The sequence below is a fragment of the Kryptolebias marmoratus genome, linkage group LG10 (genome assembly GCF_001649575.2).
Source record: "Kryptolebias marmoratus isolate JLee-2015 linkage group LG10, ASM164957v2, whole genome shotgun sequence".
In the NCBI taxonomy this organism is placed as follows: Eukaryota; Metazoa; Chordata; class Actinopteri; order Cyprinodontiformes; family Rivulidae; genus Kryptolebias; species Kryptolebias marmoratus.
The window spans coordinates 20,079,362-20,101,447 of record NC_051439.1 but is presented as its reverse complement, the minus strand read 5'-3'; the positions used below and the strand labels follow the sequence as shown (position 1 = coordinate 20,101,447).

The 22,086-nt window shown below is 37.8% G+C and overlaps 1 protein-coding gene across 3 annotated transcripts in view; it reads right to left on the bottom strand.

Moving 5' to 3' along the window:
- Positions 1-4,312, bottom strand: part of c9orf72 (C9orf72-SMCR8 complex subunit) — an 11,276-nt gene extending 6,964 nt beyond the window's left edge. The window contains exons 1-5 of one of the 3 annotated variants that reach the window (XM_017426098.3): positions 4,181-4,312; positions 2,487-2,961; positions 1,327-1,422; positions 870-937; positions 305-377 (exon numbers count right to left, since the gene is read on the bottom strand). In XM_017426098.3, coding sequence (XP_017281587.1) covers positions 305-377; positions 870-937; positions 1,327-1,422; positions 2,487-2,933 — 684 coding nt within the window. In that variant the 5' untranslated portion in view covers positions 2,934-2,961; positions 4,181-4,312. Of the gene's footprint in view, positions 1-304; positions 378-869; positions 938-1,326; positions 1,423-2,486; positions 2,962-4,110 lie in introns of all 3 variants that reach the window. The other 2 variants (XM_017426097.3, XM_017426099.3) reach the window with 2 other exon arrangements.
- Between the last annotated feature and the right edge of the window lie 17,774 nt (positions 4,313-22,086).

Sequence of the window (22,086 nt, the reverse complement as noted above, 5' to 3'; positions counted from 1 at the left end):
GCTATGACTTTTCCAGGGGGAGCTATAGCACCCCCTAGCGCCCCCCTGGCGCCGCCAGTGCCTGCAGGTACTTGACACTGTAGAGCTCAGTAAGCTTTCATATCAAATATCTGCTTGTTTAAAGTCATTTCTTTGCTCTTTGTGTGCAACTTTCATGTTTCTAAAGAAATATATACCAACAAATGTGACCCAAAGACTGATATTCAAAATACTGAGATAAAACTGAAACACACTGTAAACAATTTAACATCACTTAAAAGGCTTACAACTACGTCTGCGTGTTCAAATAATTAAATCAATCCACCTTATTTACTTTGTCCGGGTTGCTCCCGACCACGATTGAGCAGCCGCACGTCTGCAGATGAGAGCTGATGGCTCTAAAACAAACAAGCCAATTAGAGTCAATTAGCTGCAGAAGCATTAATCTAATTATTAATAACAGCTTTATGGTGTAAAAACTGAGGCAGAGACATTGGATCTAAGGATCTAAGAAGCCTTACATAGAAGAACTAATTATAAGATGGAGAAAACATATATAAAACACACTGATGTTAAACAAATCTAACTCATATTCTCACTCTTTTTGGCAGGTTTTTTTGGGGGAATTTCCCTTTAATTGTTCCAAATGTTACACAACAAAATTGTTTTTGAAGCAGAAGCTCTGTCATTAGCAGGAGGTTAAAGTAACAAGTTTTTTTTCCTGATTTCAGATGAAAACGACTTTACAGACTCCTCACACTACACCGTGCTTCAGCCTCCATCCTAACTTCAGCTAAGCGGAGCGCCATCACTCATCATTGGAAGCTTGACGGGTGTTAAATGACCATTGTTCATCATCTGTCTCCATTTGTCGGAAGCGGATGGCTTACTTGTGGAGGAAATCCTCATGGCAGCTGTCCCCGATGTCATCATCATTTAGCACAGTGTCTTTTATCTGCTTAGCAGGAGCGAAACAAACGAGTCCTTGTTAAAAACACGTCTACAACAAAGACAAAAGTGCTGATTTAAAAGCACATTTGAAAGCTATCAGACACAAAAAAGATTGATTCGTGATTTTTTTTGTTTTGCTGTTTGTGTTTTTTAAAAAGAGGAAATGTGTCGGGTGGCATCCTACGTAGAAATCGTCTTGTTATTTTCAGTCACAGCCAACTGAGATCGAGTTAAAAAACATTTAATTCAGCCTCCATTTTTACTGTTTTATTGCTTAGATCACTGAAGGCTTTAAGATTTAAAACCAGAACTTCATGCAAATGCAACGTTTCAGTATTTTCTCCTCATATGAAACTGAATTTAGTCAGTGTTTTAGCTCGTGTGTTTGTTGCTTACATCTATATCTTCAGGAACGCTGTGGGACTTCATCGAGGCCAGCAGCTCCATGATGGGGACAATCTCCAAGCTCAGCACCGAGATGATGTTATAGCCCTGAAGTTAAAGGGAGGAAGGAATGACCAGCTTAAATAAACCCTACAGCCGGGTGACGGACAGGAAGACACCAGTGATCAGTATTTGCTGCTAAGATTTCTGCAGCTGTTAACACATTCTGCCAAAGATTACAGAAACTGCAGAATTTGATATGCTCCAAATAAAGAAAGAGAAAATAAAAAGCCATTACAGCTACCCTCAGATAGGTCTGGTCTTAATGTAGAGCTATGAACAACAATCGGTTTTTGGACAGCTTAGTGGTTAGCGCTGTTGCCTCACAGCAGGAAGGTTCTGGGTTCGAGCCCCGGGTTGGACCTGGGCTCTTTCTGTGTGGAGTTTGAATGTTCTCCTCGGTTTACTCCGGTTTTCCACAACCTAAAACATGCATGTTAGGCTGCCTTCAAGCCCAGACCTCCCGTGAAAAAGAGATCTGTGATCTGCCTGGTTAAATAAAAGGAGATAAATAAATAATTAATCTGGAGCTCTATAGGTTTTAAAGATTTAGATCTGCAGTGCAAAACTACATTAATTCTTTAATTTATAAAATAATATTTCAGCCTCATTTATCTCCATCCAACCTGAAATCATGTTACATTTATAAATTAGAAATCTCACCTATTGTTTTTTGTTATTATATTAACTGCAAACTAATATTACACCAAACAGACAGAAAAAAGAAGCATTTTATATGTCAGCTAAAAAGAGACAGGCTATAGAAACGGGCATTCTAGTAACAATTAAAACTAATTAGGACCTCAGGAAAGGCATAATGTTTTTTCTGACTCAATAATTTTGCAAAAGAAAGAAAACATCATCATCATCCAGAAAATGTGCCCAGAATAAAAGCTTCATGTCTTCCCAAAAGGAAAAAACAAACAAACCTGGAGACCTTTTTTGTAATTCGACTCATTATCTCAAATGACAAAAAGAATGTTTCAATTACAAGATCTTAGCTTGCAAATAAAAGGAGAAAAGGTTAAGTATTATCATTCATCATTATTAGGGTTGGAACATTTAACTGAACAACATTTGGGCAGGAAGCACCAGCAGGAACAACAGACTACCTTCTGCATCCAAATGCGTCCTTTGCGGATTACGTGCTTTAGTCTCTCCACACAGATGGTGTGGAGCGGCAGGTAGAAGGCCAGCTCCGTCTGAGGCAGGATGATGGACAAGGCACACGTATTCTTATCCCCCTTCAGCTCGCCGTCAAAGATAAGAGACACAATGATGACACCCTTCTCTGCCAGGACGAAGAACTTCACATCCACGGCGCCGCACTCCGCACTTCTCAGGATCTCCCCGTTGAGCGTGTGATTGGCCAGGAAGGTGACCTCTCCATCGCTGAGGAACATCAGCTGGTCGCCCTTCGGTACCCAGATGTGGCGCACGCGCGGACCCAGGATGTTGTCCCAGTAGGCGAAGGTGGCGGCCAGCAGCGGACATTCTCCCTCCACGGCGACCTCAGACTTCGCAACAGCAGGTGATTGGGGCGGACAGCCAGAAGACATTGTCCTCCAAACGGTGACTTTTAATTAACTTCATCATAAAAGATAAAGAAAACCACATTTTATGGTACAATAAAAAGACAAAAGAAACTCCAAATCACTTGAAGTAAAGGTCTAGCATTCTTTGAAGGAATGCATATCGCCCGCCGCCTTTCATGCCAGAGATTTTAACTATCTTGTGACTTCGTAAATTACTTTAAGAGCGCCTCCATGCTTGGAGTATGTGTTGGGGATGATTCAACTACTACCATAACAATCTTTAACTCAGTATCTGAAAAATTGGCTGGTTTATAGCCAGTTTATTGTGGCTGCAGTTAAAAAGTTAAAGAGTTATAGATGCCAACCTAATGATTGTTTTCTGGAAGTTTCATTAAAATCCCTGTTGTGGTTCGTGACATATTTTGCCAACAAACAGACAAAGTTGATCGCAAAGTTTCAAAAACAGATCTTCTAATATAAAGTTGGGGATCAATCTCAGCTACTACCACACTACATTTTAGCTCAATATGTGCAAAAGTGCTTTGCTGTGGCGGCCATCTTTAATTGGATTGACTCAGAAAGTTAATGACTTGTAGATGTCAACTCAGAGATAACTATCTGAAAGTTCACTTGAAATCTGGTCACAGATATTTTGCTAACAGATAAACAGGGTTGACTCCAGCAGTTAATGTTTTGATGGTGGACAAAGAGGTAGTAAGAAGACCCAGAGAGGAAATGAAAGTGATTTTTTTTGAGGTATTAAGTCAGGTGACCCTTCTTAGTTAGGCACCAAAGCTGCTTCTTTTTTTGTTAGACAAAAAAAAGTGTTTAGCCAAACTCAATAGAAATAAAAACATCAATCACTCAATCTTTTAATCAACACAGACATTTAAAAGAAGTGCAATCAGAAGTCTTTGGTGTCCTGAGGAACTTGGCATTAATATTGAATATATTTGCAGTTTCTTTGCAGCTGCAGACTTTAAATTCCCACATTATTTACAGAAAGGTGAATAGATAAACGTACACAAACAGAGCTTCCTGGAAACTGGAATCAATTCTATATACATCAAGTAAACTGGAATAAATACACAGAATTTGAGTAAATGATGGTAAAGGCAGAAAATACCCAAAATGTCGAATCATTTCTTAGCTACCCCTGCTAGCATAGCGTTAGCAAAGAAATGACATCGTAACGACTTACTTATTCCGTCTTTTCTGTGCCGAACAGCAACACAAACGTGCTTCAAAACTAAGTAATATTTAAACCTCACCGATAAGAAACCTTTGAATTTGTATCATGGCGATTATCCAGCAGCTGTTCTGTTATGGTCGTCTACACACTTCCGTCTACGTCACACGTACGTTGATCCCATATGACGTAAGACGCCATCTGGCGGTGGGCGCTTGGAACTGCACACGGACACAATGATGTCACTTTTAAACAGGCGGCCACCTGCAGGAAATTAGATATTTAAATTCATTTACATGAAGCCCGATCATCCAAATGGGTTCATCTGCAGGCAGTGCAGATTGTGTTTGCCTTTTAATTCTATTCTTTGACCGTGGAGTGACTTCAAATTAATGGGACATCGCTTCAGTTCAGGAAACTGTTTTGTTTTCTCTGCCCCCTCCCCTTGAATTATACTGCTGGAAATTGCACCACAGCTCCCATGAGAGCCTGGCTGCAGACCTCAATCTTCAGCTGCAACAAATGTTTATATTTTTGTGGTTTTACGTTTTCTTTAGGGGTATATTTGACATTTTTAAAAGTTTAAACATCATCATTCTTCTTTTACTTTAGGGACAAGCTCATTTGCTGATGGAAAAAATAAAAGAAATAAAAACACTCCCTCATTCACACATCCACTAACGAGCCAACTTGGTTGGTTTTCAGTCAGCCAGTATTTATCAACACACTGCATACATACTAATGCTCAATGTTATTCCTAATGGTTTGGAAAGAGATGGCTGATGCTGCTGGCTTTAAATGGCTCATCAGCAATTCTGAGCCCGAATTGCTTAGAGACTGAACAGCTCGTGCAAACAAAACAGTCAGCTCAAATTATGTAACACAATTACATCAAGAGCTCAGAAAGGCTTACTTGGTCGTTCTGTGTTCTAAACCACATTTCTGCTGCTGTTTTGCTCCCAGTTCTTGCCATAGTATAACTCAAATTCTGAAAAAATTGAGACACTATGTAAAATGTTAATAGAAAAAATAAAGTTTGGAAAAATAATATAAGTTTATGAGACTTGCAACTCATTGCAACTCTCATAAACTCACATTTTATTCAGAATGGAACATAGTAAACATATAAAATATTTGAAGCAAATGTCTCATTTTTGTTTGATGGAGGATTCTAGCTGTTCAGCAGACCTGGGTCACATTTGCTGGAGTTTTTTTGTTTCATGATTTGTCACAGAAGGCCTTGCATATTTCAGCAAGACAACACCAAACCACATGTGCATCCATTACAACAGCATGGCTTCACAGTATAAAAGTTGTCTGGATGTTCTAAATTGTTCTAAAACCTGCAAATACTCTTTTACACTGATGGAGCCTTCCCAGATGTGTGAGCCGCCCATGCCAGAGGTACTAATGCACCCCCATACCATCAGAGAGGCAGGCTTTAAAAACAGGCTGGATGGTTTGGACCCGTCTGACCTCAAAACAGTTCTCCTCTTTGGTCCAGAGGAGACACAGCTGTTCACATCTGGCTTCTTCTTTGCCTGATAGAGCTTTAAGCAGCATTTGTGGACGGCACGGTGAACTGTGTTTACAGACGATGATCTGTGGAAGTGTTCCTGAGCAGAACAGAACCAGAACCTGATCACCAACATCCAGCCTTGACCTTTGATCTCAGAGATTTCTCCTGATTCCTGAAATCTTTTGATGATATTATGAACTGTAGATGATGGGATATTCAAAGTCTCCCCAACTGTCTGCTGAGGAACATTATTTTGAAATTATCCCACTGTTTTTAGACAGTTTTTGCAGACTGGTGAACCTCTGCCCATCTTTACTTCTGAAAGATTTTGCTTCTCCAAAATGCTCTTTTAAACACAGTTCTCTTCTGATCTGTTGCTAATCAAATCCAATTAGTTGCAAAATGCTCCTCTCACTGTTTCTTTGTCATACCACTTACTTTTACAGCATTTTGTTGCCTCTGTCCCAACTTTTTTAGATGTGCTGCTGCCATCAAATTAAAAATGATCCTATCATTCCCTAAACATGGTACAGTTTCTTAGTAAACATATTAAAGGTTTAAACTATGTTCTAATATGATTAAATATGTGTTTATGGGATTTGATATTCTCTGTTATCTGTTTTTATTTACGTTTTACACATCACTCCAACTTCTTCAGAATTGGGGTTGTATACTGGACAAGTGATGTAATGTTTGTCATTCAGACTGTGGCTACCAGCTTCAATTTCTTCTGAGGCCTTCCTGAGCTGCAATCCACGACTGCAAATCTCTCTGACTAAACTTGAAATGGACAAATATCAAGCATCCACCATGTTTGGGGTTTTCAGGTATCCAAGTCCAATCTGCTCATAAATCACCTTTACTGTGTCTCCTTCCACTGCAGAGTGAACTCCCCAAAGTTAATGGTTTGATTAGCTGGAACAGATTGATTAGTAAATCTTTGTTGGTTGGAGTCCAATTCACAATCATTACCATCCTTTATTGCTCCAATTTGTCTATTGAGTTACTGTGTGCTGAACATTTGTCTGCAATAAACGAAATGAAAAGCAGTTTCTAGCCCCAAAGAAGCCACACGTGAGGAGAAAATGAGAATGGGGAAACTGGAAAAAAGGTTTTAGAGATTGACTGAGCACATTCTGCTTCATCCAGCAAGATGTTTATGTAAATTACCACTTTGCAAAAAACTGTACGTGTGTGTAAAAACAATCCTACCATGCTACTACTGCCACTATTATTACTAACACACTATTTGAATAATGACACATAGACAATATTAGTTTTTCTAATGTGTGTTTCCATTTTTATTTCCCCACTGCCAGAAGCCAAAGGCAGGGGATAATGTTAACGCCTCTGTCTGTGTGTGTGTGTGTTAATTTATCTGTACCATTGGCAAAATTTCTCATGAACCACTGGGCAGATTTATTGAAACTCACATAAAACAATCATTGGATGTACATCTAAACCTTTGGAGCCAACCCCATTCAAGATGGGTGCCTTAGTCAATTGACCATAAAGCACAAAAAATGCCATAATTCAGTCGATATTACAGATATTGTGCTTTGATTCGGTATGGTCATAGCTGAGAGTCATTTACAGTTCATACTTTAAGTAGCACTGGTTCTGCAATATCCTTATTCAAAAGTCAGTCCTGTTTGTCTGTTAGCAAAATATCTAATGAATCACTGGACAGATTTGAATAAATCTCTCAGAAAGTAATCACTGGTTGCACATCTTCATCTGATTAACATTCAAATCAACAGGGTCACCACAGCCAATCCACATCAGCCACAAAAACAGCTATAACTCTGGTAATTTTACAAATATTGAGCTAAAATTGGATGTGGTAGTAGATGAGAGTCATTTCTAACACATAGTCTGAGCATGACTGTGCAGACACATCCCCAACACATCCCCAGAACCAGAACCAAACGAGGAGAAGCAGCTTTCAGTTTCTATGCACCACAAATTTGGAACAAACTTCCAGAAAACTGTAAAACAGCTGAAACACTGGGTGCCTTTAAATCTCAACTTAAAACCCACCTGTTTAGAGTTGCTTATGGCTAAATNAATGCCTTGCTGCTGAAATGTGCTATACAAATAAAATTTGATTGATTGATTGATTGACTGTGCATAATGGTTTTGTTTTCAAGGTTTGACCAAACTTTTGAATATAAAAATACTGTTATTTTAATCTCAGGCATAACATGTTGTGGTAAATATGCATTCTTTTAAGAAATACTGGGAATTGAATGTTACTTTAATGACTTTAAATGTTATATAAACAATTAGATCCAGACCCTATGTAGTTATTTGATAAGCTGAGGGTGAGATTGTGTAGAGAGCTCCTAATGTCATGCTGGAAGGCAACTTCTTGACCCACATGCAGAAACAGAACCCAGGATCAGTAAAAGATGTTTAAAAGGGAAAAAACAAACAGTTCAAGTCCAGCAGGGTTATTTGGGATCTGCTGCGGAACCAGCCGGTGTAGGTGGGGGGCCGGCGGAGGGTGTCGGAAGGCGAACGGCTGCGGTCCTCAGCTCACCAGGCAGGATCGAGGTGTCAAGTCTCGAGGAGGTTATCTGGAAGCGGAAAAAACAGGTGTCACTTGGAAAATTCTCAAGGAAGTCACAAAAGCTCTTAGTGGTGGCCTGAAGTACCATTACTGGTTAACAATCTGGCATCGATGTGCTGCCTGACTCCAGTTTTAAGCCTCCGTGGAAATTAAACAATCTCTGACAGGTGTGAGGATCCCAGCGTCCCTGGTTACGCCCATCAGCGATCATCCACCAGACGGCCCCTGGTGGAGGGAGCGAGAAAACAGCAGGAAAACACCTGGCACCCAGGATCATCACACCTAAAATAAAACCACCAGTCATTTTCTTTACAAAGTTATATTCCTTTACACTCAGATTTTTGCAAACTGAAACACAAGTTTTGTTGTTGAGACAAAGTTTTTATTTGGTCATTTTTACACAGCAGAGGCAAAGCTATGACAAATTGAGAACTTGAGCAGGTAGTTTTGTCGTGAGCAAGTATTTTCTGGGTATTCAACACCCACAAGATGGAGGCTGCAGAGAGAGCTTTCTCTGCAATGCAACAAATATGTGTGTTTCCCAAAATATCAGAATTTAAGACTCTCTACCACCACTTGATGGATATTTCACTGGTAAAAATATCATTATATAGTGGCTGTAAGGCCCTCTAGTCAGGCTACAATTACATCCAGCACATATGAAAACACTCACACTATTCTTCCTCTCATATCTTCCACCATTTCTTTTGTTCCTTCCCAGTTCTTATAATATTCTTATCTTGAGAAATACTTCACTAAAGCATTTCTGACTTCTGTCAGTGTTGGGTTTTTTGTCTGTCTTTTCACAGCAGCACATCTATGACCTGCATGAATAACAAACCACTTTAGGTCTCTTTGTTTAGAACTCGGACAGTGCGTGGAGAACAGCCAAAAAGAAGAGGGGAGGGAAAAAACACTGACTCCTGCTGAAGTTTTCAAGGTCAGTGAGCGTCAACAGCCTCTCCAAATTGCATCGCCTCTGGCTGCCCTGCTGATGGGACTGCACTGCAGTCAGGAAAGGCTGATTCAAATATATGTCCTATTTTTCTCACTCAGAATGGTTGATTCTCAACAATACCTTTGGTATGTTTTATTATCAGGTGTTACAATTAGTCATTTGTTCTGAAGAAGACCCTTTTGACTTTAAAACATTGATTTTGTTTCACTTTAATCAAACCCCGCTGAACATTTTATACATTAGTACATGACTTTAGATAAAAATGCTTTACTGTGTTTCTTCTTCTATCCCCAAATAAACTAAACTGTCTGAGTATCAGTTAATAATAGTAAAAAAATACATATTCTGCATTCTTACTTCCTGTCAGCTGCCACATGAGTGTTTGTTTAAGAGCATGGGGTATTTTACATAGTTTATATTTTTAGTTGTTGTGTTTTCTGACTGCAGAACAATCAGTGACGCAATAAGACTTTTTTGCCACCCACTCTTAAAACAAATCTGGCCAATAATCAATTGACTGGAGTTTATAAGCACTCTGCAGTGGAATTACTTGGTTTTCCTCAGGTTTATCTTCCTCCAGGGTCAAGTCTTGACAACTGTTCCTTCTGATATATTTAATTTCCTCATGGAGGTTTTTTTTCCTCTCAGACACCAACTTTGTATGAAGAACTGCTTCACTGTTCTTAGAAAATGAACAAATTAGAGACAATATGAAGGTTCAGCAGCTTATCTTCAGCTTGGCCACCAGCATAAAACAAACTAATCTGACTTTTTATCAGATTGATCAGTGAATTCCTTTTTTAAAGCTGAGTCTTGAATGACTGCTGAAATGTGCTAAAGCTGAAAAGTAAAGTAAAGTAACAAGCAGGAAAGTAACGGAAAGCTTTAATGAACTAAATCATAAATTAAAGCTAAAATTAGCTAAAAAGTAGCCTAAATGCCAAAATTTGCAAAACCTCAAAACAGAAAAACTATGGCCAAAAGCTAAAACCAATAAAACTGCAACTAAAAGCTAAAGTTAGATAAAAAAAAGTACCCAAAAGCCAAAGGATACAAAGCTAAAATGAACAAAATCTTAGCCAAAAACTAAAAATGATCAAGACTGTAGCAACGAGCTTAAAGTAGCACAAAATAAAAATAGAGCAGAGAAAAAATAGACTAAAGTAGAATTTAAAAAGAACAGTGTTTCTGAAGGAATTGAAGAGATTTAAATGTATTTCTATGGAAAAGATTTTGTAAATAAAAGGTAATCAATTAAAAAAGTATAAAAGCTACAAATACTAAAATTCATAAAGCTGAGCATTTTTATATATAAATGGGTAAAATAGCACAGATTATGCAAAAGTAGTTTGATAACAAAAAACATATTGAAGAAACTATAAACAGGAACACAATAGTATGAATGCTGACTCAGCATTCAAACTATTAAAACTTGTGATAAAATAATAAATCAGTTTTACAGTAGATAAAATACCATCCACAGCTTTAGTTTACTCGGTATTATAAGGACTCTTTACACCTGCCTTACCTCCTAGACTTTTTTTTCTGCCAAAATGTCATTATAACACCGTTCTGTTATTTTAAGCCCTTCTAAATTTTGTATAAATTGTCAGCATCGACTCTGTTCCCCTCTGCTGCTCCATAAGGTTTATTTTAAACCGGCATGCCTCCGTTTTTCATCCCAGCTCCTAATTCAAGCTGCAGAGCAGACATTTTGCACAGCATTGTCTTCACCTGTCATTTTATCCATATGTGCTATAACAAGTGGGAGGCACATGTGTGTCTGTGATGTCTCTGTACCGTTCACAGCCCAATTTAATGAACGTAAAACAATATGTATTTATAACCTAACCGTATGAGAACTGTATTTCACAACCTTTCATGTTCTAAGCAGCATCCAAAGATTTAAAACCCCTGACCCAGAGTACATGCTAATGATGTTCAGTCTGCAGTATGGTGCATTTCACACACTGACTGTTGCTGACCTCCTACATTATTATAGCGTAAGTAGGTGTCTATTTATTGAAAAGGAAAGCTCTGCTCACCGTAAACATGTACTGTAGATAGAAAAGGAACGGCCCAGCTGATCTCTAATAGTTAAACTAGCAGTGGTTTCTCAGTTGTTTGGCCTAGACTCTAAATTATTATCAGTCAGTGTCAAGATTACTAGATATTGTTGGTTTCTAGAGGCTAAAATATACAGATTTCTCTGAAATCTGTGGCTTTTCTCCATTAATTCTTATTCCTAACTGGTATGAACCACATGATTCTTGTAAACATTGGAAATCAATTTTGTTACAATAAGCTTTTAATTGGTGCAGTTCACTTAAAAATAGATAACAATAGTTGATAGGTTAAAATCAGCCTTACTAAATTGTAAAATGGCGTTCCACAAGGTTCCATTTTCTGCCCATTACTTTTTTTTTGCTCGTTTCATGACAAACTACCTGAAAGTAGTAAAGCTGTTCAGAACCAGCTGTAAGCAGATGATCATATGTATGAATTGTAACAAATGAACCACACAAAATAAAACAATCTAATGATCAAGGGACACTAGGTTTTCACAATAAAACAGGAAGTGCAGAAAACAGTAACTTATTTAAAATCCAGAGCTTTCCTGAAACAAAACTACAAGGAAAACAAACAAACAAAAATAAAAACAGAACCTGCAGAACAAGAACAAAACTAAAGACCATGACACTAAGTGATTTTGGACCAAACGAGGCTCGTTGAGGTTTTCTAGAAACAGGAGAGCTTTCTGAAGGTCAACAAGTCTGCAGAGCTTTTACTTCCTGTTGCAGTTTGGAACACTGCAGTGACTTAATAGCAAAGAGGAACAAAGATGATTTTTACTCTCGATCAGGTCACAGTTTCTCTGTTAAATATAGCCTAAATAAACACCAAGCTTCACTCACTGTTTGTTTGTGTTCACTTTGGTTCTTGTACTGATATGTTCAACAAATCACTGGATCTGAACTAATAGTCATAAAGTTCTGTACACGTGTTGTAGATGACTCTACCCTATTAAGAATTAGGAATAAAAATTATCTTCAATGAACTATAATCAGCTCCAGTCAGTGCAGTGTAGAAAAATAAAAATAAAAGAACTGTATTCATAAGATAAGATAATGAAATTAAAGCTATAAAATGGTCCCTGCAGCCTGAAAACATCTTAAATACAGCCTGCTTTATGTCGGTTTTGCAATGCTGCAAAATAGCATTTAATTTGAAAATAATGACATAAATAGTTAGCAGTATAAGCTTTCAGGAAAAATGAAATCCTGGTGCTGGTGTAGAAAACCTGCATTGATAGTTGCTCAATAAGCCATTTAAAATGGATCTCCGCCGTGTTTGGCTCTGTACACACCTCATGAATTGCTAATACAGATAATTGGGGATTTTAAATACAAAGAGCTAAATTGGATGAGTGAGCAGTGATCTGTACTGTTACAGAGTCTGCATCTCTGCGTCTGTGTTTCACTTCATTAGGATCACTGTTTCTGCTCACAGAGCTGTGACTGAGAGCAGTAACAGAGCAGCACATCTTTTTATGTGACATTAGATGGACAGACGGGTTCCTGTTGCTCATTCTATCCAGGCCAGCAGCCTGATGCCCCACGCCAGCATCCATCAGGGTTAGTTTAACATTCATCCATTCTCCATTAACCAACATGGCTCCACAAAACTGGCCTCAAATCAGCCAATGTTGCAATGATTCCAAGCCTGTCTCATTCTTCCCTCCAACTCTGCTTACAATGCACACCCTGGGCTAGAGCTCTAAATTAACACACATTGATTTAGTAGTAAAGCTTGGCATACTGAGTACATGCAGTCCTGTGAAGGATATAGTGTGAGATTAAACGACATAAAGCACCGACATGAACCAAAAGACAAGAAGATGAGCACAAATGAATCATACAAAGATCCAAACCCAGTAAAGGCTGATTCCAATGGTTGTTCAGAGGGCAGAGTATGAATAGGCCCCCGGCCCATAATAAGCCTGATCTATGGTTTCAAAGCAGGCTTCAGGTTTGAAAAAAAGCTCCAATAACAATGATCCGCGTTGCCATTCAAAGAAGGGAACTTCAAAGAAGCTCATTTTCTCCTGCCCAGCTGCACTGTGCTTCTCTGCCGAGGGCCAATCATTATAATGAGCTGAAGAAGAAGAAGAAGAAGAAGAAGAAGAAGAAGAAGAAGAAGAAGAAGAAGAAGAAGAAGAAGAAGAAGAAGAAGAAGAAGAAGAAGAAGAAGAAGAAGAAGAAGAAGAAGAAGAAGAAGAAGAAGAAGAAGAAGAAGAAGAAGAAGAAGAAGAAGAAGAAAAGAAGTTTGGAGCAGAAACTCACAGAACATCTGAGACGGTTCATAATGATCGAAATTCAAAGAATTTACACCAGTTTATTTTCTGACATTTCTTTAGAACAATGCTGGTAGGTTTTAACACACATTAACACAAGGATGAAATATCAAAAAGGAATCATAAACTGATTTTAGATTTTCAGTGTAAACAATATAAAGTTTATGTTATCGACAACACTGATTCTGATTAAGTTGTTGTAGAGAATCCAATGATTTGTAAATCTTATAATTTCTATATTTTACACATATCAAATGTTGAACCTTAGAAATTGTACGTATGTTGAGAAAAACAAGATGATTTTGAATTTTACAGCAGCATCACATTAAAAAAGGGCCATGTTTCCCTCTGTGCAGCATCCTTTCTGCTGGAGGTTTTGGAGGGGATGTTGGTGAACTTTTGAACTGTGCACTAATACCAGGCTGGATGGTCCCTCTCCTCTTTAGGAAGGAGGACCTGGTGTCCCTGGTTTCCAAAACGAATTTTAAATTTTGATTAGTCCGACCACAGATCAGTTTTTCATTTTGCCTCTGTCCATTTTAAATGAGCTTTGGGCCCGAGAAGATTTTTCTTGGTTTATTTGTTTAAATTTAACATTAACAGAAGCAAACGCTAAAATTACTTGTATAAAAAATAAAACAGTAACAGAAACCCTTAACGGGATCGGTTCCACATAAAACAGGTTTAATCAACACTTTGAAATGCAGTTTTTCTAATCTTATTGGAAAAGCAGTTGAACATATAGTGGAATTACATCTAAATACATAATAATTTATTAATATACTTCAAGGTTTCAAGTTATATTCAAGGTTTTCTGGCACACTTTTACTCACAAGTGTTCTGCATCACAAGCTGATTTGCTATGTGTTAAAATAGGTCTGCAGGGGTCCATTCATGCCCTGTTGCTCTTATTACCATTGCGCCTACAGTCACTGTTAAGTGTCAGCCCTCGTCTTCTGCAGAATTAAATTCCTCCAGACATTCCTCCTATTCTCTGCCAAGACATTAAGGGACTCCCAGCCGCTTCCAAAGCAGCCTTTGGAAGCGATCCAAGCAGAGACTGCTGTCTGGGTTCCCCGTGCGTCTTTTATTCAGGATCAAACAATCAAAGTGACAACATGAAATATGCAGCAGCGATACCTCATCTGCTTATTTCTCCCTTTTTGTAGGAAAGCTGAACAGGCTATAATGATCCTTCTGGCTCCTTCAGAGTAGGCAGAGTTGCACGTTGGGATGCTGACAATCCTGTTTCTGAAGACACTATTTTTACTGCTGTACCTGATTATTCTGAATAACTTCTTTTTTATATTTATAGATGAAACTCTGCTACTCTATAAAATATCATTAAACAAAATATCTTTATTAACTGATTATTCTTAGAAATCTTAATATCAAAGTTGTTTAATTGTATTTGGAATAATTATTCAATAGAAAAAGAATGTTGTTTATGAATTGGGTGGGTTTTTGTTAGTCTAAATTATTGTCCCAACTCTGAAAAAATAGACTGGTTTGGTGTTTTGTCAGACTGTTTTAGTGATTCCAATACAGTTTGTGCCTGGACAATTAAGATCCCCACATCACCTACTAAATATCTTAAAATACAACACAATGCAGGCGGTTTTATTTGTTCAAACTAATATTTGATGCTGTACAGAGAATGGGTGGAATTCCTTCTAATAATCACTATTGATGATTCAAACAAAGAGATAAAACCTGAGCTAAATATAACTCATCAAAAATCCTTCTGACTGGAACAAATGCAGGTATTTGAGAAGTCTGCACTGCATCTGTAAAAGTGAGAGCAGTGTGATATTCCAGGAGAGAAACATATATTAACACATTTCTGATCGTGCTTTTATTTCAGACACTTTTATTTATCAAGCCTTTCTTTAATCCTTTAATTTTATATAAAGAATTTAAGCATTTTCACAAATATAATATAATGACATATTTAGGTTACTTTTTTAAAGCTTCTTCAAAATTAAAAACAAGCTTTTTGAGATTTTTTTCTCCTTAAAATCTTTTTTTTTTTTTATATCCTTAAAGAACCCTTCATGTTTTTGAGTCAGTAAATTACTTTGTTGATGTATTATGTGCACAAAATTAAAACTTCCTTCTGATGCATTGTGTGAAAGTGGGAATGAGTGTTGCAGCTTTCTGTCTTTGTGTAGTTGTGTTTAGTGAGATGTAATGCTGTTTAGAGGCATTTTGGTATTCTGTATGGGTTCCAGGCCTCCATTGAAAGTGAGCTGACACATCTCGAGGGGATATCCTTTCAGTAAATTCAAATTGTATCAGAGGGAGGGCTTGAAGTGACAGTCAAAGTCATCTTGCAGCACCTGCTGAGACAGTATGTATATATATTTTGGTGCAGATGATCCTTTTATACTTTACACTAAAGCTCGTCTCATGTGGCAAGTAGGCAAAGTTTTTCATAGTCAGCATTGCTTTGCATCAAAAATAAACTTCCTGACAGAAATGAAGTGTTTTGATGCCTTCCTCTAACATAGATGCACTGATTGGGATCAAAACAGAGCAAACCAAAAGCTATCTGTGCAGCTACAACAGTTGGGACTTTGTGTAAAATGTAAATAAAACCAGAATGCAAAAACTTGCAAATCTCATAAACCCATATTTTACTCACAATGAAGGAAAATAAACATATTAACTGTTGAAACAAATAAATTGTATCATTTTTTTAAAATAAGGTCATTTTAAATTTGATGACTGCAACATAACATATCACTGAAAAGACAGAACAGAACCATGTTTACTAATCTAGAAGCTGAGCAGACTAGTTTCTGGAACAGGTCAGTAAGAGGACAGAGCATTTTGGAGAGTTTGAATCGTTCAGAATTGAAGATGGACAGAACTTCAACAAATTATTGCATTCTGTCCACTGAAAATAGTGGAATAATTTCATAATAATGTTCCTCAACAGAAAACTGGGCAGACCTGAATATCCCATCATCTACAGTTCATAATATCATCAAAGGATTTCAAGTATCTGGAGAAATCTCTGGAGGTCAAAGGTCAAGGCTGAAAGTCAGTATTGGCTGTAAGTGATCCTCGGACCTTCAGGGACCACTACATTAAAAACAGGTCTGATTCTGTTATGGACATCACAGTTTGCTGTGTCGTCCACAAAGGCAGGTTAAAGCTCTATCAGAAGAATCCATCTTCTCTGGAGCCAAGCTCATTTAAAATAAACTGAGGCAAAGCAGGAAAACTTGGATTTTTTTTGTTTTGAAACCACACAAGTCACATTCTACATATTAAAGAGAAAAGGGACCATTCAGTCTGTTTTCAGTGCACAATTCAAAAGCCTGCCTCTCTGATGGTATGGAGGTGCATTGGTGCCTGTAGCACGGGCAGCTTACACATCTGAAAAGACACCATCAATGCAGAGCAGCATGTGTTTCCATAGAGATGACATCTTTTTTAGGGAAAGCCTTGTGTAGTTCAGCAAGACAATCTGGCAGAAAGGACCAAGAATGGGGCAACATTTTTCTCCAAAAACTCCAACAGCTGGTCTCCTCAGTTCCTAGACGTTTACAGACTATTTTACAAGAAGAAGGGATGCTTCATTGTGGCAAACATCGAGATGTGTTGCTACCATGAACTTTAAAATTACCATATTTTCCTTTCTAAAAAGGTGCAACTGCTTAGTTTAAATACTTGATATGTTTACTAGTTTCTATTCTGAGTAAAATATGAGTTTATAAATTTAATGTACATTTTACACAGCATCCAGACTTTTATGGAGTTGGAGTTGTATTTTAATGCCGTACCCGGCTATAGTAACATCACTTTTTTGCTGTAACCTCAGGTTTAAAGTTAAAAGTATTAAACTTTCATCAGTAGAAACATCATGGGATTATCTCTGATTCCTTCTTCCTGTTGGTAATTGCATTTACCCTTCAGATCTGCTGTCATTCATTCCGTCTAATTAGCTCTCCTGACCCTCAAAGCGTGGCCGTGACCTCTTCATCCGGTAACGACGCTGACTTCTGCCTCATCACTTTGACTGCTGGCTGACATACAACCAGCATTAACTTCAGGCTGGATCCATCTCAGACCAGTACGTGCAATTAGAACAACGCAGGTGCTGCGATTGGTGTTAGTATTCTGTGAAACTTCCACGCAGCCTATACAGAAGTCGCCTTTTTTGTGTGTTTAAACAGACTTATAATACAAGTGATTGGTATAAAACTAACTGCCATTGGCCTGCCCTCCAGAATGCATCGAATTAATTGGTGAGTCGGTGACAAGCACGCTGCTGTGAAAAGACAATTGTGTCTTGTGAGAACGAATTCCAGCTGAACAATGGGCCTATTTAAAGCTGACCGGGAGGCTTGTTGTAAGGAGAATTAATGTTTGAATTAATCAGCACCTAGCTTTGCTTTTCTTCTTCCATGATTTAGTATCTGCGGGAGAAAACAGGACAGGGAGTCATAACTCCCAAATTAATCATTTATAATCATTTATCTCACTCGTTGTGAAACGGCAGCGCAGAGGTAAAAAAACAGGAATTAATGCAGATAAGATGTGCTGATATGTACATAGCATGGCCTTCTCTCGCAGCTCTGGGTTTGACTGCAGTGGTGCTGAGAGTCTGAGCTGCCTCAGACACTCAGCTGCCTGCAGGGCCAGCGTTCACACGGCTTGCCACTAAAGCCCAGAGGACATCTCACATGCAGCAGTAATTCTCCACGGCCTCAGCACAAACACAGCACGCCTCCAGTCATCCAGCTGTAACTTTCTATACAAGCGTAAAGTTCTACTTTAAGCTCTCAGTCCAGCCTTTTACAACTGAGATGATAAAATCTGTAAAATGACGTCATAACGAACCTTTTTACGGCTCTGAGTTTTGGGTGATGTATCACTTCGATCCAAGCGCTTGAGGGTTTACTACTGATGCAACATTATCCACTTCTTTGCTATGATTGCACTCATTTTTTATACAACAGTGACATAAACCACAAGTTGTTTTTAATGGGGAGATTCTAAAAAGATGAGAGGAGCGGTGCTTGGCTTGAACTGCAGCAGGGTTAAACAGCAACATCAATGATTCATCAGATATTTTGCAACAGGCAGACAGTGTTGACTCTAAGAGTTAATGCTAGAGTGAAGCAAAAACCTCACACAATCATTAGCACTTGGAGTCTGTGTTATGAATGACTCTCAGGTACTACCACACCAAGTTTTAGCCCGTTGTTGGTAAAATTCATTGGTTATAGCCATTTTTGTGTTGTCATTTTGCAGTTTAGCAGTGCAGGTTTTATTCACAGAATTCATGTTATCCTGAAGCTTACAGGCCAACATGTTTCCAAAAACATATTTCTTCTATTATATATTATTCCATGTCAGATTCTGCATCAGATACCTATAATATTTTACAGTTTGTGACACAATGAATCAGCACACCCTATCCTTATCTGCCATCAGGCCCAAACTGCACCTAACCTTGACTTCCAGCAGCTTCTTCGAGCTCGGTCCGGCCGAGCCTCAGAAATCAAGGCTCGTCTTCATGAACAAATGGTGTGATAAAATAAACTTGCCTTGCCTTCAAGAAACATAGTCCATGAAGTTATTCACCACCAACCATCCAACCTTTTTATCAAGACTCTGCTGCCTCTTCATGCCAATTAAATACGATGAAATTTAATTAATACTAATTCAATAAAGCCAATCTAATCCAAATATAATCCAGTTTAATATGCACAGATTTAAAATGGAATTGACCTGCTTGCAGTTCGGTTGAATCCAATTTATCACAGTTGTATATATTGTTGGCTATGTTAGCTTTTAATACCTCTATCTGTACCTCATGAACATAACAGCATTATTTGTCACACTAAAGAGTTTTAACAGGGAAGTCTGAAAATTAAATCATCTCAATATTTATATTTGATACTAAAACTCATCATTTGCTGCCCAACAGCCTAACTTCACTTGTGTAAAACTGGAGGAAAATAACTTTTATCTTGAAGTGTTTTATTGCTTATATTTTGACCATTTGATATATCTAAATTCACCTCTGCGTTTTCTTCTTACTGAAGTTACAGAGACTCCACATGAATGATTCCTCCAGCCTCATGAAATAATAAAAGGCTTCAGTTTTCTCCTGCTGCACAGATATAAGGACACTTCGGATGAAAATGTTTCCCCACCGAGAATGATGCTGCAACTTTAGTAGCTGTAAACAAAATTATAAATCCGGGACTCCATCTGTTTTACTCATCTGAGCTTACAGCATTAAATGCATACAATTATGTTCAGAATATTTCTGAAAGTTTAATAATAAGTTTAATGTGAACAGAGAGGTCAGTAACTGGAGCATTTAATCTCTTGTAGTGAGATTAATGCTTCCGCTGCGTCTGCAGTTATGAATTATGAATGCAAACATGTTAATGAGGAGAATCCGTTTAGCTTCATGGCAACCACGAGAACATCAGCACCATGAAAACCAGCAGGTTGTTTTATTACACTTTTACTGATCCGGTCAGAGGGCAGGAACCTGCAATCTCTGCTGCCCACCTCGATTAGCGACTGACCTTTCATTTTAGTGTCATCGCCATCAGGGAGACGTAATGCTCTGAGGATTATGTTTTTACCTGTGTCTGTCTGTTACCAAGAGATCTCATGAACTACTGGATGGGTTTTAATGAAACTCTCAGAAGGTACCATTAGTTATACATCTATGACTGATTAACATTTGGAGTCAATCTAATTTAAGATGGCTGCCATAGCTCATCAACATTAGCCAGCAGAAAAAGGGCTGTAAATCTGTCAGTTTTAAAGATACTGAGCTCTAGTTTGGTGTGGTAGCAGCTGAGAGCCTTTACTAAACACATACATACATTTTGTGATATCACGAGATTGTGCATAAAGTTATTTTCGAGGTCTGACTTCAACTCTGTCACTTCTCAACACAAGATGATCTTAGAAACTTTGACATGAGAAGTGGTGATTGATATGCATTCCTTCAAGAAATTAATTACCTTTTTAATGATTGGTGGGACTGCTGCTATAGTTTTCTAAACAGTTTAAAATCTTTCTCGTTTCACTGGCTAGTGAGCTTCAGTGTAAATGACATAAAACACTGATTTGTCTAACATTAGGAATGGCTTTTATCAGGTCTGCATTGTTCCATTGCTGAAATAATTTATTGAAAAGAAAGCTCTCTTTAAAAATAAATGTTCACTTTTTGTCATCCTATATCATGTCAAAATGCTCGTAATTTTTACTCGACAAGCATACTTTTTCCATTAAACTGTAGAAACATTTGTCTTACGTCTCACAGTAAACATTTCCGTTTCATTTCCTCTCTCATTTCACCAGGAAATGAGAGAACCGAAACCTTTTCTCATTGAAGTTCAACATTAATATCTGCAACACGTTTCTCTAAACAGAACAAATATTAGAATGAAGGTTAATGGTTACGATCATGGAGGAAACATCTGAATCGTTTCTGGTCTAATTAAAAGTGTGAAATTTTGTGTGTTGATTTTCAGAGATAAATATTCTCGTAGCATTCACAAAATGAAAATTAATAGAGTTTGTAAATTAGTAAAATAAACTCTGGCTATTTTTTTTAAGTGGCCGGTAATTTTTTATATGTGAGAAGATCATTTGAAATAGTTTCCTGTCCATCATTGACTAGTAAGTCAAAGTAAGTCAAAGGTCTCACGTTTGCCCTTGAAAATCTTCATTTCAGTCCTGTCAAAACTCCTTGAACCAGCTCTGTAAACTCACCCATGTTCCAGCAGCCACAAAGACTCGGATTTGCTTTGATTCAAGTTTTTTGATGCGGATGAGGAGAGGTGACAGATTCTTTATGAACATCCTTTATGATGTCCGACTTTAATAATTTACAAAGGGGGTGGATCACCCCTAGCCTGCACCCTTCCACAACAAACACTCCTGAGGTATTTTTATTCACTTTAAGTGCCAGGATGGTGCGTATTTACTGCAATAAACTATGAACTTTAGCTTCAATGAGTTGTAAAAGGAAACTGATCAGCACAGGCAGCTCACTGAGCAGGCCGATCTTAAACTTTAAAACGTTTATATATATATGTTTTAGGTGAGCAGAACCTTCAGAACTTGTGTGGTTACTATCAAGGTACCCATTAGTTCCAACAATGGAACTAACAAATGTGACACATGTACAAATACACAGTCTCATGAAAACCCACAACCTATAAAATTCTGTCATGTGCAATTTCCTTCAATCAAAAGATGTTAAACGTTTTATTTGAAATCTTTTTCTTAGTCAGTAGATTTGGCATCTAATTTACACAAACCAAATAATCAGTTTGCAGATGGACACAAACACGCTTGTGAGTTCATATCTCATCAAGAAGAGCCAAACTTCCATTAGTGCTCATGGGCTTTAGGGTGAGAGGCTGTTCTTTTGTGCATAAATTAACCCAAATATAAAACATTAAAATTTAAACTGTGCACACAACATAATTTAACCTTGGAAACAAAACTGGACTTTTTTGCACACAGTGGAAGTTTTTGCACAAAACTGAATAAAACTAATTTTTTCACCAAGAAATATTTGAGTTTTATTGCTT